This window comes from Apis cerana, linkage group LG14 (assembly GCF_029169275.1).
Source record: "Apis cerana isolate GH-2021 linkage group LG14, AcerK_1.0, whole genome shotgun sequence".
Lineage (NCBI taxonomy): Eukaryota > Metazoa > Arthropoda > Insecta > Hymenoptera > Apidae > Apis > Apis cerana.
This window is the reverse complement of record NC_083865.1, coordinates 6,305,208-6,317,488: the sequence shown is the minus strand read 5'-3', so window position 1 is coordinate 6,317,488 and position 12,281 is coordinate 6,305,208. Positions and strand designations below refer to the sequence as shown.

At 24.4% G+C, this 12,281-nt stretch overlaps 2 protein-coding genes and 1 long non-coding RNA gene across 3 annotated transcripts; 2 read left to right on the top strand and 1 right to left on the bottom strand.

Moving 5' to 3' along the window:
• The first annotated feature begins 488 nt into the window (after positions 1-488).
• On the top strand, positions 489-1,799 carry LOC107995602 (DNA-directed RNA polymerases I, II, and III subunit RPABC1). The gene is made up of 2 exons (XM_017053216.3): positions 489-985; positions 1,086-1,799. Exons 1-2 carry the CDS (start codon positions 684-686, stop codon positions 1,414-1,416), a joined length of 633 nt encoding a protein of 210 aa, XP_016908705.1. The 5' UTR covers positions 489-683; the 3' UTR covers positions 1,417-1,799.
• A 948-nt stretch (positions 1,800-2,747) lies between these two features.
• LOC107995601 (growth factor receptor-bound protein 2) lies at positions 2,748-8,302 on the bottom strand. The gene is made up of 7 exons (XM_017053215.3): positions 6,741-8,302; positions 6,050-6,660; positions 5,227-5,324; positions 4,992-5,111; positions 4,737-4,902; positions 4,480-4,653; positions 2,748-4,400 (listed from the first exon to the last, which is right to left on the bottom strand). Exons 2-6 carry the CDS (start codon positions 6,125-6,127, stop codon positions 4,480-4,482), a joined length of 636 nt encoding a protein of 211 aa, XP_016908704.1. The 5' UTR covers positions 6,128-6,660; positions 6,741-8,302; the 3' UTR covers positions 2,748-4,400.
• Positions 7,077-8,985, top strand: LOC107995603 (uncharacterized). The gene is made up of 3 exons (XR_009832550.1): positions 7,077-7,216; positions 8,386-8,561; positions 8,761-8,985. It is a non-coding gene; the product is annotated as an uncharacterized LOC107995603 (long non-coding RNA).
• Positions 8,986-12,281: the final 3,296 nt, after the last annotated feature.

The window sequence follows — 12,281 nt, the reverse complement described above, 5'->3', positions numbered from 1 at the left end:
AATGGATATAAATAAAAAATAAAAAACAAAAAGAAATATAGTAAAATAATATAATAAAAATTACAATATTAACATTAATTCCAGAGTGTCGCAAATGAACAAGAAGAAAAAGAAACTAAATAGTGGAAAAAAGATATAGGATTGTTATCATTATCTCTTATTTGACAAAGATTTCTGAAAGTATACTATTTAATTATTAGTTAATAAAATATAATATATAGCTAATATATATAATATATTAACTATATTATAGTATATAGTTTATAGAAATTTAACTATAGTATATAATAATACTATAATATAAAACTTTCATAATACCTATAGGAATTATTGTTAATATTGTTACTACTATTATATTATTGCATGTTTTCAACAAAGGTTATATATTATCGTCAATATATCCTGTACATATTATGCAACGGTTGTTATGATGCGCAACAATGTCTTTTTAATCATTCTTCATATATTTTATGATAAAATTTATTCCTCAACTTAAAGCTTGGTTCACAGTTTAATGACACGCATGCGTAGTTATATTAATCGTATAGTTTAAAAAAGTGAGATTATATCTATTACAAACGTATTATTTGCAGAAGTTAGAAAAAGCAACAAGGAAAAGTGGAAAATATTTATATAATTGTTTAATTATTTAGTGTTAATTTTAATTTTAATTTTCTTGAAAAATGGATGATGAAGCTGAAACATATAAATTATGGCGAATAAGGAAAACGGTAATGCAATTATGTCATGATCGAGGTTATTTGGTTACACAAGATGAATTAGATCAAACTCTGGAACAATTTAAAGAACAATTTGGAGATAAACCAAGTGAAAAAAGACCGGCACGTAGTGATCTTATAGTTTTAGTTGCTCATAATGATGATCCAACAGATCAATTGTTTGTATTTTTTCCTGATGAACCAAAAATCGGTATCAAAACCATTAAAACTTATTGTCAACGTATGCAAGAAGAAAAAATTCATAGGTAATTTGCCATAATAGATGAATGTTTATTTTTAATAATATAATAATTTAAAAATCATTAATTTTTGATAATTTTAAGTTTTTATTTTGTTTCTTTATAGGGCTATTATTGTTGTACAGCAAGGGATGACACCATCTGCAAAACAATCATTGGTGGATATGGCACCAAAATATATATTAGAGCAATTTTTAGAATCTGAATTACTTATTAATATTACAGAACATGAATTAGTACCTGAGCATATTGTACTTACACCAGATGAGAAAGAGGAATTACTTACTAGATATAAATTAAAAGAGAATCAATTAATGCGTATACAAGCTGGTGATCCAGTGGCACGTTATTTTGGTTTAAAACGTGGACAAGTTGTAAAAATTATTAGACCCTCTGAAACTGCTGGAAGATACATTTCTTATAGACTTGTGTGTTAATATTTTCATATTAATATAATTTATTTTTAATGTTGTATTATTTTATAAGTAAAGACTAAGTAAAGATTATATAATTTTTATAATTATTATATAAAATAAAAAAACTATTAAAAACTATTTCAATTAATATTGAAATATTAAGAAAAAAATAAAAGTCATTTTTCACATAATATTTTATTATATTTGCATTTTATAACTACATAATTAATAGTTAAGTATCAACTTATACATTAGGCAGTTAATAATAATTGATATTATATTTGCAATAATACATTTCTTTATAATATTTTAATTAGCTTATTAAACATAAAAAGATGTAAGCAGTGTAATTTGATTACACATTTAATAATATAATAAATAAAATAAAGATTGGTAAAACAAAATTTTGTTCAAACATATATTTTATTACATTTTCATTATTATACATTTTTTGGTCCAGATGTATGATATATTGTTGTCTTATGACAACTCAATTCCAAATTTATTTAAGCAATTGTATACATATAGTAAAAGCAATATTTATAACAACTATATTTTTTATATTGCTGTAATTATTACTGTTTTAAAAAATTCTATTTCAACATTTAATATAAATGATTTAATAGAACAATATAGAATATTAAAAAATAAATATCATATACAAAAAACAACATACGAACATAAAAATAATCAAAAACTTATTATACCATGAAAAAGAAAATAGACTTCCACAAAAGATATTCAATACAATAATAATTTTCTTTTAAGTACTAGGCAAGAAAATCTATATGCTATATATCTATAATATAAAGTACTGATTTTTCAGAGTTCTTGATAAGATTCAATTATTCTATATTTATACTCTTAATAACATTAACATTAACACAATAAGAATAAAATACATAATCTTATGTTTTAAAGATTTTAAACTTAAATAATTAAGTGTCGTATTTTTTTAAAATATAAACTTTATAAAAGGCGAACATTATATATTATTTATATTTTATTACAAATTTTTAATTTTATCAATATAAAAATTATTTTTGAGAGGGAATTATATAAAATATAATTAATTTTAAAAATTATTAACAATAAGAACCAACATATTAATAAGAGAAAAGTTTGTAACAAGAACCATTTTGTAATATTAAAAACAAAGATTTTATATTTTTTAATATTTACTTTCTATTTTTATCTATTTAAATATAGTACATGCATAAGCATTTAAAATTACTTGCCTATATATTTTGCAAAGCAGTTACATGAGCTAAAATATACCATTTCTGAAATATGAAATCTTAATTTAAAAAAATAATTATAGTAGATGGGCATAAGTAAATAATGCATGCAAGAGTAATTAATATAATATATTGTTATCAATAAAATGTAAACATAACGAATAATAATAATTACACAATAGGACTACATATTCTTATTGTTTACACGGAAATAAGAAAGCAAGAATATCGAAATAATTAGATAAAAAGAAGTATTTAAAAAATATACATGAATTTCCGCACATTAACATTAATAAGTTTTAAAACAAAAACATTATACATACTATTCATTCAAAAGTGGTTTATTTTCATAGTTTACTTATTATTATCATATATATATATATATATATATATATATGCATAGATATCATTTTTTATCAGAAAATAATTAGAAATGCGTTAAGAAATATAAATTTCTCATTATGAATACATTAAATAATATAAGTTTAAATGATTTTTCTAAAAATTTATATATTTATTTTCATTCTATAATTTTTTCACTTACTAATATTTCTTACATTACAAACAATGTATCAATCGTATTAAAAATGAATAAGTATGTATGATGTTTGTGTAAAAAACTTATTTTGTTCATTTTTTTTCATTATAAAATCTTTAAAAGAAAAAACAATTTTTCAAAAAATTGTTTCATAGCATAAAGGGCAATGATAAAAATAAAATTTCCAATTATTTGTATATAATTGGAAAAATCAAAAAGCAAAACAGCTTATTTAAACTGCTGTTATTCCTTTGCTAATACTTGATAAAAAGATTTACCTCAGGAGATGCCAGAATAATTATTCCACATACAGTCTGAATAGTACAAGTCTATATGTATATGATACACAGCAAGTATATCTGATGTAATAATATCAGACGTATCTTAACCGCCGGAAGAATATTTTCTTCCACAAATATTTGTAAAAATATTCACAACATAGAGGCAGAATGTGGTGTGCATTTTATGCCAAAAGGCGACGCGTTATAATGCTATATATCTATATAAAGTTCTTTTGTATCTCGCATATGGATAGCTTACTAGGCTTTTTATCACCAAGGTCCCCGTACTTCAAACAATAAATTCGTATTGAAAAATACAACGTTTATGCCAGCCCGTTTATAAACCTGTTTTGAAATAATACGCATCTTCCTTCTTAATACGATCAATATTTTTCTTTACTGACGTATATAATTAATATTATAAGTTTTACATATACTCCATCAATGGACTACCAAGATATAGAAAACACCATTAAAATTTCATTTATTATATTTAAATATTGTAATTTTATCTCTCAGATCTATTTTCTACTTGAGTATTCATGAAAATTAAATTTAAGATAATTTAATGTGGTGTCTATTATACAATACCCACATCTATCAAACATGTTGAATAGCAGTATTAGTCCCAATGAAAAATTCCTCTAATAAATCCAATAACAAAAAAGCTACCCTGTTATATACTATATCAGGAACTCTACATTTGTTTATATAAATTACTAAATATGAAGAATTTTTTTCAATGAGACCAATAAAAAATATTGGCGATAATATTGATTTCATTTAAACAACTCTACGTCTAGACCACCAATACATCCTGGTAGCCCATTCAATAGGTGGAGTTTGTAAAATGTTGTTGATTAATTCTGCAGTAAGTCTGATCCTGTACGTGATAGTGGTGGGATAATGTGGCCGATGCCTTTGGCCTCTGTGTGCACAACATGAGGCCTAGAATAAAATATTTTTTTTATAAAAGCTATAAAAAAATAATAATAAATTAAATAAAACTATAATTAATAATATTTACCTAGGAGTGATATGGAGTAACATATGTAGAAGGAAACAGGCCTCGTCTATTACCAATTTCTCCATGCCACCAGTGTTGATCTGTACGATCAGTAACAGTAATTACATCACCTCGTTTGAATTCAAGTTCACCAGGTTCTTGAGGTTGGAAATCATATAATGCTTGCACTAAACACTGAAACAATATATAATCTCATATTGTAAAGTCAATAACATTTTTTTATTTCACGCTCTATTTATTATATAAAAAATAATTACTTCTTCTGGTACCATATCTCTCAGTTTAACATCTTGTGAACGAGATACAGATGCTGTACGGTGATATTCTACTAATTCATTAAGACTGTTAAATTTGACCACCCAGAGGAAAAATTTACCTTGAGCATCTCTTAATACTTTGAAATGTTGTACACCGTCTGAACATCTATAAAAAATCATTCAGAATTTGTTCAAATAATTCGATACAATACTTAAATCAATAAAGTTTTTTAAATCAAAAAATTTTTTACTAACTTCACAGATAAAGAGAAATCACCAGGAGAACTTTCACTGATTCTAATAAGAAAGGCGCCTTCATGTTTGTTCATTAATAGTCTTTCTGCATCTGCTCTGGTTATCCTTCCATAATACCAGCTAAATGAAACAAATCAAATATAAAATACATTTAGATTGTTTTACATATATACAATAATGTTTATAATAATGTTTACATGAATATTTAATAAAAAAAACTTATAAAAATACCCACTCATGATTTTTCATCTCTATATAATTACTTGGAATGAGTCCTTCTCTGGAATCTAATTCAGCTCTGTACCAATTCATATCATCCTCCATATTCAGAATCTATAAAAAAAAAATTATATTAATTATTTATTATTATTAATTATTTATTGATAATTTATTAATAAAAATTTTTATATACAAATAATAAATAAATTTAAATTATAAATAAATAAATAAATTTTAATTTTTAATTTCTATTTTAATTATTATAATCTTTTAATCTCTTTCTCAAAGTTATTTAAATTTTTGTTATAAAAAAAAAATATACTCAGAAAAATCAAATATTTTTTGATATATTAATAAAACCATATGCATAAATTATATTTGTTTTTATTTATTTTTATAACTAAATAATGAATAAATTATTTGTAAATATCTTTCAAATAACAATTTGTATTATGAATCATCAGATAACGGAAGAAAAAGCAAGAAAATTTATCATCATAAAAATATTAAATATCAAATTTTATGTTATACATTTCGAAACAAATATATAGAAATGAATTAATAAACTAAATGTATGAATATATTTGTTAATTAATTAATAATATTAAAATAATTTTTGTTTAATTATTAACAAAATAATAAGATAATAATGATAATTAATTTATAAAATTTGTATATTATTGCAAATATCCTCAAGACATATTATGTATATATACGATTGTAACGAAAGCAGTTCAGAAAGTTCGGGATCGGTAAGCTCTCTTTGATAAAAGTATCAGTGAATAAATATTTTTATAATTTAGAGATAATTTTCATATTATTTTATATAATGTACAAACCTTTAAGATTTGGCTTCTTCGAAAACTAAGCTCATCTTCGGCCGTCGCTGTAAAATCGTGCTTTGCTATCGCCTCCATTCTTCTTCCTCGTCCTCAAGAACAAGAACGAAAGAGAGGGAAAAAGAGAGGCAGTGTTATATCTAGTCCTCAAAGGCAACACCAGAATCAGCCTTTGTTTGTTAATGGAAAAACTTAAGACAGATATCGAATAATTTTATTTTATTTCTTTTAATAAAGACAAACTTTTTTGTTATATAGTATGTCTATTCCAACAAAAGACACGTAGTGCTCAACAACGCGCACACACACTGACCACTCGTGCTTTTTTTCTGTTCGTGCGATTTTCTGAATTAGTCTTTCGTTAGACTATCTTGATTAATGGCACATCAAATTATACATATTAAGTATGATTATAGTGCTTTTCATGAATACTTGATATCTTTTCAGTCACTTCTTCGTTGAACTGTCAAAATTGAAAATACGATCATGCACTCTCACGGTTGTCCATCGCTTGTCTTATCAGACATTACACTCGACTCTCCCACTGATCTGCTCACTGTGTTTCAGGCTGACAATGCGCACTGATCACTGCGCACCTCGACGTATGAATTCTGTTCACAGAATATAAATATGTCCAATTTATTTAGATATCAAGTGAATAATTACGAGTTTGAAATTCAAGTTAAACGACCTGTTCACATTCGTTGCAAAATTTTGTATGCCATGAAAAGACGTGCACGATTCCGTGAAATGAAAAGTCCAGCGTACTACTTTTCTGTGGCGCAGGCGCGCGCATGCGTGTTTTAAGAATGTTGCGTCGACTGCTCCACCACCATTTTATATTTTATGAGATCGTCAGAATACATATCCATGTTGTGACTTGCAAAGATATTTGCATTTATGTACCATTTCAATTTTTTGATGAATATATTTTTATTCTTTTAATTTTTATTTAAAATTAAATTAAATGTTATGTATGTGTGTATTTTTATCTTATGATTTAAATAAAAATGAATAATTAAAATTGAAATGGCGATAAATTTGACATGTTTCTTAACGTTTAAATATTGGAAGATATTCTTTTTTAATATTATAAGAGATTTCTTACAAATAGTATAAATTTTCACAAATATTATAGAAGAAACAGAAATCAAGGTGAATAATAAGGTACTGCGCATTTTCCATTTTCTGTCATTTCCTGCTCTGTAGAGTAAATTGCGATTGAATAATGGATATCAAACATCTAATAATTACCAAATAAAAGCCGTATTTTTCGCATTCAATTATTGTAATTATTATCACAAATGTAATTTTATAAATAAAAAAATAAGAATTGATTTTATATTATTCAAATAGTTTGCTATATGGAAATTTTGTGAATATAATACATTTGTTAATAGTTTAATTTTTGCATAAAAATTTTTATTAGAAATAATTAAAAATAGAATATTGATTGTACAATGATTTAACTATTATTGTCGAACACAAATTAATTATAAACAACAGTAAAAACAGATCAGTATTAAACATTTTTTCATTGTTACAAACAATACAACACTTAAAAAAGATAACCTAAAAATCAGATTACATTATATAAGAAATAATTGTATATTTTGACAAAATTCACATACTGAAAATTACTATTCGACTTATAAAATATATAAGATATATCTCATTACGTTTTCACTTTATCTATATACATTCAACTAAGCAACGGATCAATGCATCCAATTATTATTATCTCTGCTGAGTGCAAATTTGTTTTGAAAACATAAAAAAAATAAAAAACATAGTCATGAAGATGTTTGATTCAGTTTGATTGTTTATTATAGTAGAAGTGATTAATGCAAAGAAAAATTTGTTTAACTATACTAATCAATAATTCTTCGTTATATATAGATATCATTAAATGGTTTAATAAACCTTACTTTATTAATGATGTTAAAAAAGTTTTATGAAGATTTTATTATTCATTTCTTTTTCAATAAAAATTTGAAAAGAATTATTTAGAAAAAAGCAAAATTTCATCTTAAAAATTATGAACAAAATCATTTTTAAAATTTATATTATATAAAAAATTCAATAATTCAATTCAGTTTTCGATAGCAATTTATAAACAAAAAGCGGTAAAAATATATATTTTTTTTTCTTAAAACGATCATAGCTAATATATATAATTAAATCAAAATTTCCTGTAAATTCTTGTCAGAGCAGTTTGTCACGCGAATAATGTCGACTCGTTACTGTATACCAAACTCTTATGTAAGACTCGTCATGCGAATATATTTGTTTATTTAGGTTATTGCTTAGTTGTTTGTAAGGACTGATGTTTTTAGGAAAGTAATCACACTCATGCGCAACGATATACATGGTTGTGCGCGTTAGCGCGGAAATTGAATTACCTTTGTGCGACTGCAACGATGAAAGCGAGGCCGGATTGTACCATCTTGCAAACGGTCTTCCAATTAAACGTATCTACCAAGTGCAATTTACACGTCGAAGGATCTTGATGGTAATATTTCCATTAATTTTGTTCTAGATAATATGCCTCATCGATCATACATCTTTCATTAAAAAGATAAAAAGAATTGCCAACGATTAATAATGATAGGTTAATAACTTATTTATATTGACATTGATAATTTAAAAAATAATTGAGAAATACATTATAACATAGAAAATAAATATTAAAAGTTAATTTTTTTTTTTAGTGCAATAAAAAGATAAAATATATTTTCAAAATTCATTGATCAAAATTAATTTTAAAAAATTATTTTGCGTGTAATCTAATGGAATAAAAAGAATGAAAAGTTAATGTCCTGTTAAACTGTTCTCTGAAAACTGTTTTGTAATTTAAAACAAATTAATATTTAATCGGAATTAAAAAAAAATTGCTAATGCAAAGGAAAATTTTGTGTTTGAGGAATAAAAACAAATAATATAAGATTATATTTATTCAATTGAATTTTGGGCTGTAGCAGCGTGATCAGAATTTTTATGGAAAGGCAGTGGCAAATTCATGAATACGCGCGCGTTCGCTTCCTGTTCAAGATTTACGGGCATCACAAATGCATGCTTCCGCCCACATTCAATGAAAGTTTCCAAGACATTCGCACGCCATTTAATCAAGCTAGTCCTAGCCTTTATTTCCAATAACGAACGTGATTTCGTTTTGCTTGTTTCTTTATAATAATAAGTTCTTTTGTAAAACAAAGTAAAGAACGTTAAAAAATCATACATCAAATAACATGTATAAGGAAAATTGATGTAAAATCAATTTTATTATAATTGTAAAATATTTTATTATTATTCTAATAATTTATTATATTTGAAATTTAATTTATAATTTATATAAAACTGATTGTAATTATACAATAAGTTTTTAGATGATTAAATTGTTAAATTTTTAATTAATCTTTGCAGATTACAAATTACACATATGATATGAATTTAAAGTAATCTTTTATAATAAAAAATTTCACATTGAATCAAGAATAGAAATAAAAAATTTCACATTGAATCAAGAATAGAAATAAAAAGATTCTGCATAGGGCATAGGAAAGGTTTCTAATGCGAAAAATATAAATTGTATATGTTAAAATCCGATTAATGGAATTTAAATAATATTCAAACTTTTATTAAGGTTTCCCGTGATTTTAAAGAATTATTTTATTAATTTTAACAAATGTTTTTAATTAACCATTTTTATTATCATAACTATTAAATTATCTAATAAAAATTGATATATTAAATAAACGGGCTTATTAAAGAACAATTAAATCAACTAATTATGATATTATGCAATTAAAAAAAAATTTCATCTATATTAAAGATCATATTAATTAAAAAATTAAAAAAAATCAATAATAAATATTTTAATTATATTTAGAAATTTATTTAAGATCGATGATTTTTAATATTTCATTCTCATAGTTCTTTAAATTATCGAATTAACCTTGAACTCGAAATCATTCACATGATCCTAGCTGTTTCTCGAAGAATACAAGCCGCAAACAAGAGAACGAAAGGATTAGGAGAAGAAAAGGACTCTTCGAAAACAAGATTAAGCATGGTAAAGAAAAAGGCGAGTAGAGAAATGAAATGAAATAAGAAACGTAAAAAAAGAGATAAAAAATAAGTGGAAAAAATGAAGAATAAGAAAGGGTTTGTTCATATTTGAGGACGAGCCTTAGTGAAAATGCAATTTCGGTTCTTGTCTGAAGACGACGCTACCATAGCTCATCTTCCTGGTGTTCGTATCCCCCTTTAACAATGTTGAAGACATAGGCTCTCGTGCACACAGAAGTTCTTCTCTCCGGCATGTTCCAGGAGATGAAAGGCTCCCGTACCTATCAAAGGGAAAGGGAAGAGAGGTAAAGGCCCCACCCGACAATGGCCCTGAGCTCCAAGGTTTTCAGCCTCGACGTCCAGGTCTCCGAGGTCCAGTCGTGTGATTTCAACCGACTCGTCAAGCAATTCGGATTTTTTTATATTAGAGCAATACTATGATTGCCTTGATCGTGAGATCAAATTTATTCTTCATTGAATTTATTTGAGAAAAATTTAAAAAATTGATAAGTTTCTATTTATTTTATAGATGATCGTGTTAAGAAAATTTGCTAAATTTTGTGGATTTTCTATATTTTTATATAATAAGAGAAAATGGGAAAAAACGTTAGTAGTTTATTCACGGTGAAACGTTTCATCTTTTAACCTATTACGAAACGAAGAAAGAAGGCGGTTCTAAATTTACATTGGTTCATTTTGCATCCTCGTCCACGAGGTGAACGCGCTTTCTGATCATGTTGATGAAAAAAAACATTTTCACAATGAAAATATCAGAATAAAGTGTCCGTTTTTTACGAGATGTTTGAACGCATGTCAATGATTTACCATTTTTGATCGATTACTATGAAAGTAAGAAGACATATAATATATGTGTTTCACTTTATATTATTATACACGATGAAGAATTTTCAAAATTGCATTTTATATTAACAAAATTAAAATGCATTTAAATAATTTAAATGTTTTATTTATATTTTATAATATTAAGTATTTTATAACGGAATACTATAAATAAAAGAATATTATAAAAATTTCAATTATTAAATTTCTTAAAAAAGTTTACGAAATTGTGGAACGGAATCCAGTCACATATTCAATAGTTTAACTGCGAGCGCTAACCAGACATAATAAGATATTTGTATGTTCGTCGTGTTTTTGATATTGAAGGTCCTATCCTTTTAGCTATTCTTTTAAAAAAAATTGAAAATGATAATAAAATCGCTAAGTATAATTTATATTTTTTTTTTCTAATATTTATTGTATTTTATTATTTATATTTATTAATTAAAACTAAACTGGAATAATATAATCTTTATTTTATAACAAACTATCAGTATAAAAAAACACATTAAATTTAAACTAATGGAACATTGAATTTCAACTAAAAATAAAATTGAAATTAAAAATAGTCGCGCACATTAATGGATAGAAAAAATATCTTTAAATGTATTCAAATGAATCAATCAATATTTGCTACATGTAAGATGAAAGTATGAAAGTATTGAGTATACATCAAAGATAGAGAGAGCAAGAAAAAAGAAAGAAAAAAAAAAAAGTTCAAATCCAATCGATGAAAATGATACTGTAAATCCGCGTCAAGATCATAGCTGACGTCATCCTCTGACGCACCATCATCTGACACACACTACATGTTACATTGTCCATCGAACGTTCTATTGGTAAATATTGTTATCGTTTCGTAATTATCAATATTCATCATTTTAAATATCAAGTCATCAATTATTTATAATTACACTATTTCAAATGAGAAAATTGATTGTTCAATCAAATAACAAGAAATATTAAAAGTCAACAAAAAGTTTAGAATCTGATAAAAAATATATTTTATATTTTTTCAATTCTTTTATATTCCTATATCAAATAAGATATAATTTTATCATTATAAAATATGTAACATATAAGAACAATAATAATAAATATATATATTTATATGTTCTAGTTTTTTAATAAAACATATATAATATATATAATAGTTTATTAAAATTTTATATAGAGATATATAAAAATATTACTTTAATAATTTATTTTAATAATTCCAATTTGCAAATAAAATTTAATAATATAAAACAATAAAATTTATATCAGGAATTTCTATTAAAAAATAGAAGTTTAATTATCGATCATTTATTGTAGAAATTCGACT

What these genes read in the sequence shown, in the direction of transcription:
- LOC107995602 (XM_017053216.3), top strand. Translation starts at nt 684, where the DNA reads ATGGATGATGAAGCTGAAACATATAAATTATGGCGAATAAGGAAAACG. An exon ending in CAAGAAGAAAAAATTCATAG is followed by an intron (nt 986 to 1,085) that starts GTAATTTGCCAT and finishes GTTTCTTTATAG; the next exon opens with GGCTATTATTGTTGTACAGC.
- LOC107995601 (XM_017053215.3), bottom strand. Translation starts at nt 6,127, where the DNA reads ATGGAGGCGATAGCAAAGCACGATTTTACAGCGACGGCCGAAGATGAG. An exon ending in GATTTCTCTTTATCTGTGAA is followed by an intron (nt 4,903 to 4,991) that starts GTTAGTAAAAAA and finishes GATTTTTTATAG; the next exon opens with ATGTTCAGACGGTGTACAAC. An exon ending in GAGATATGGTACCAGAAGAA is followed by an intron (nt 4,654 to 4,736) that starts GTAATTATTTTT and finishes ATATTGTTTCAG; the next exon opens with TGTTTAGTGCAAGCATTATA.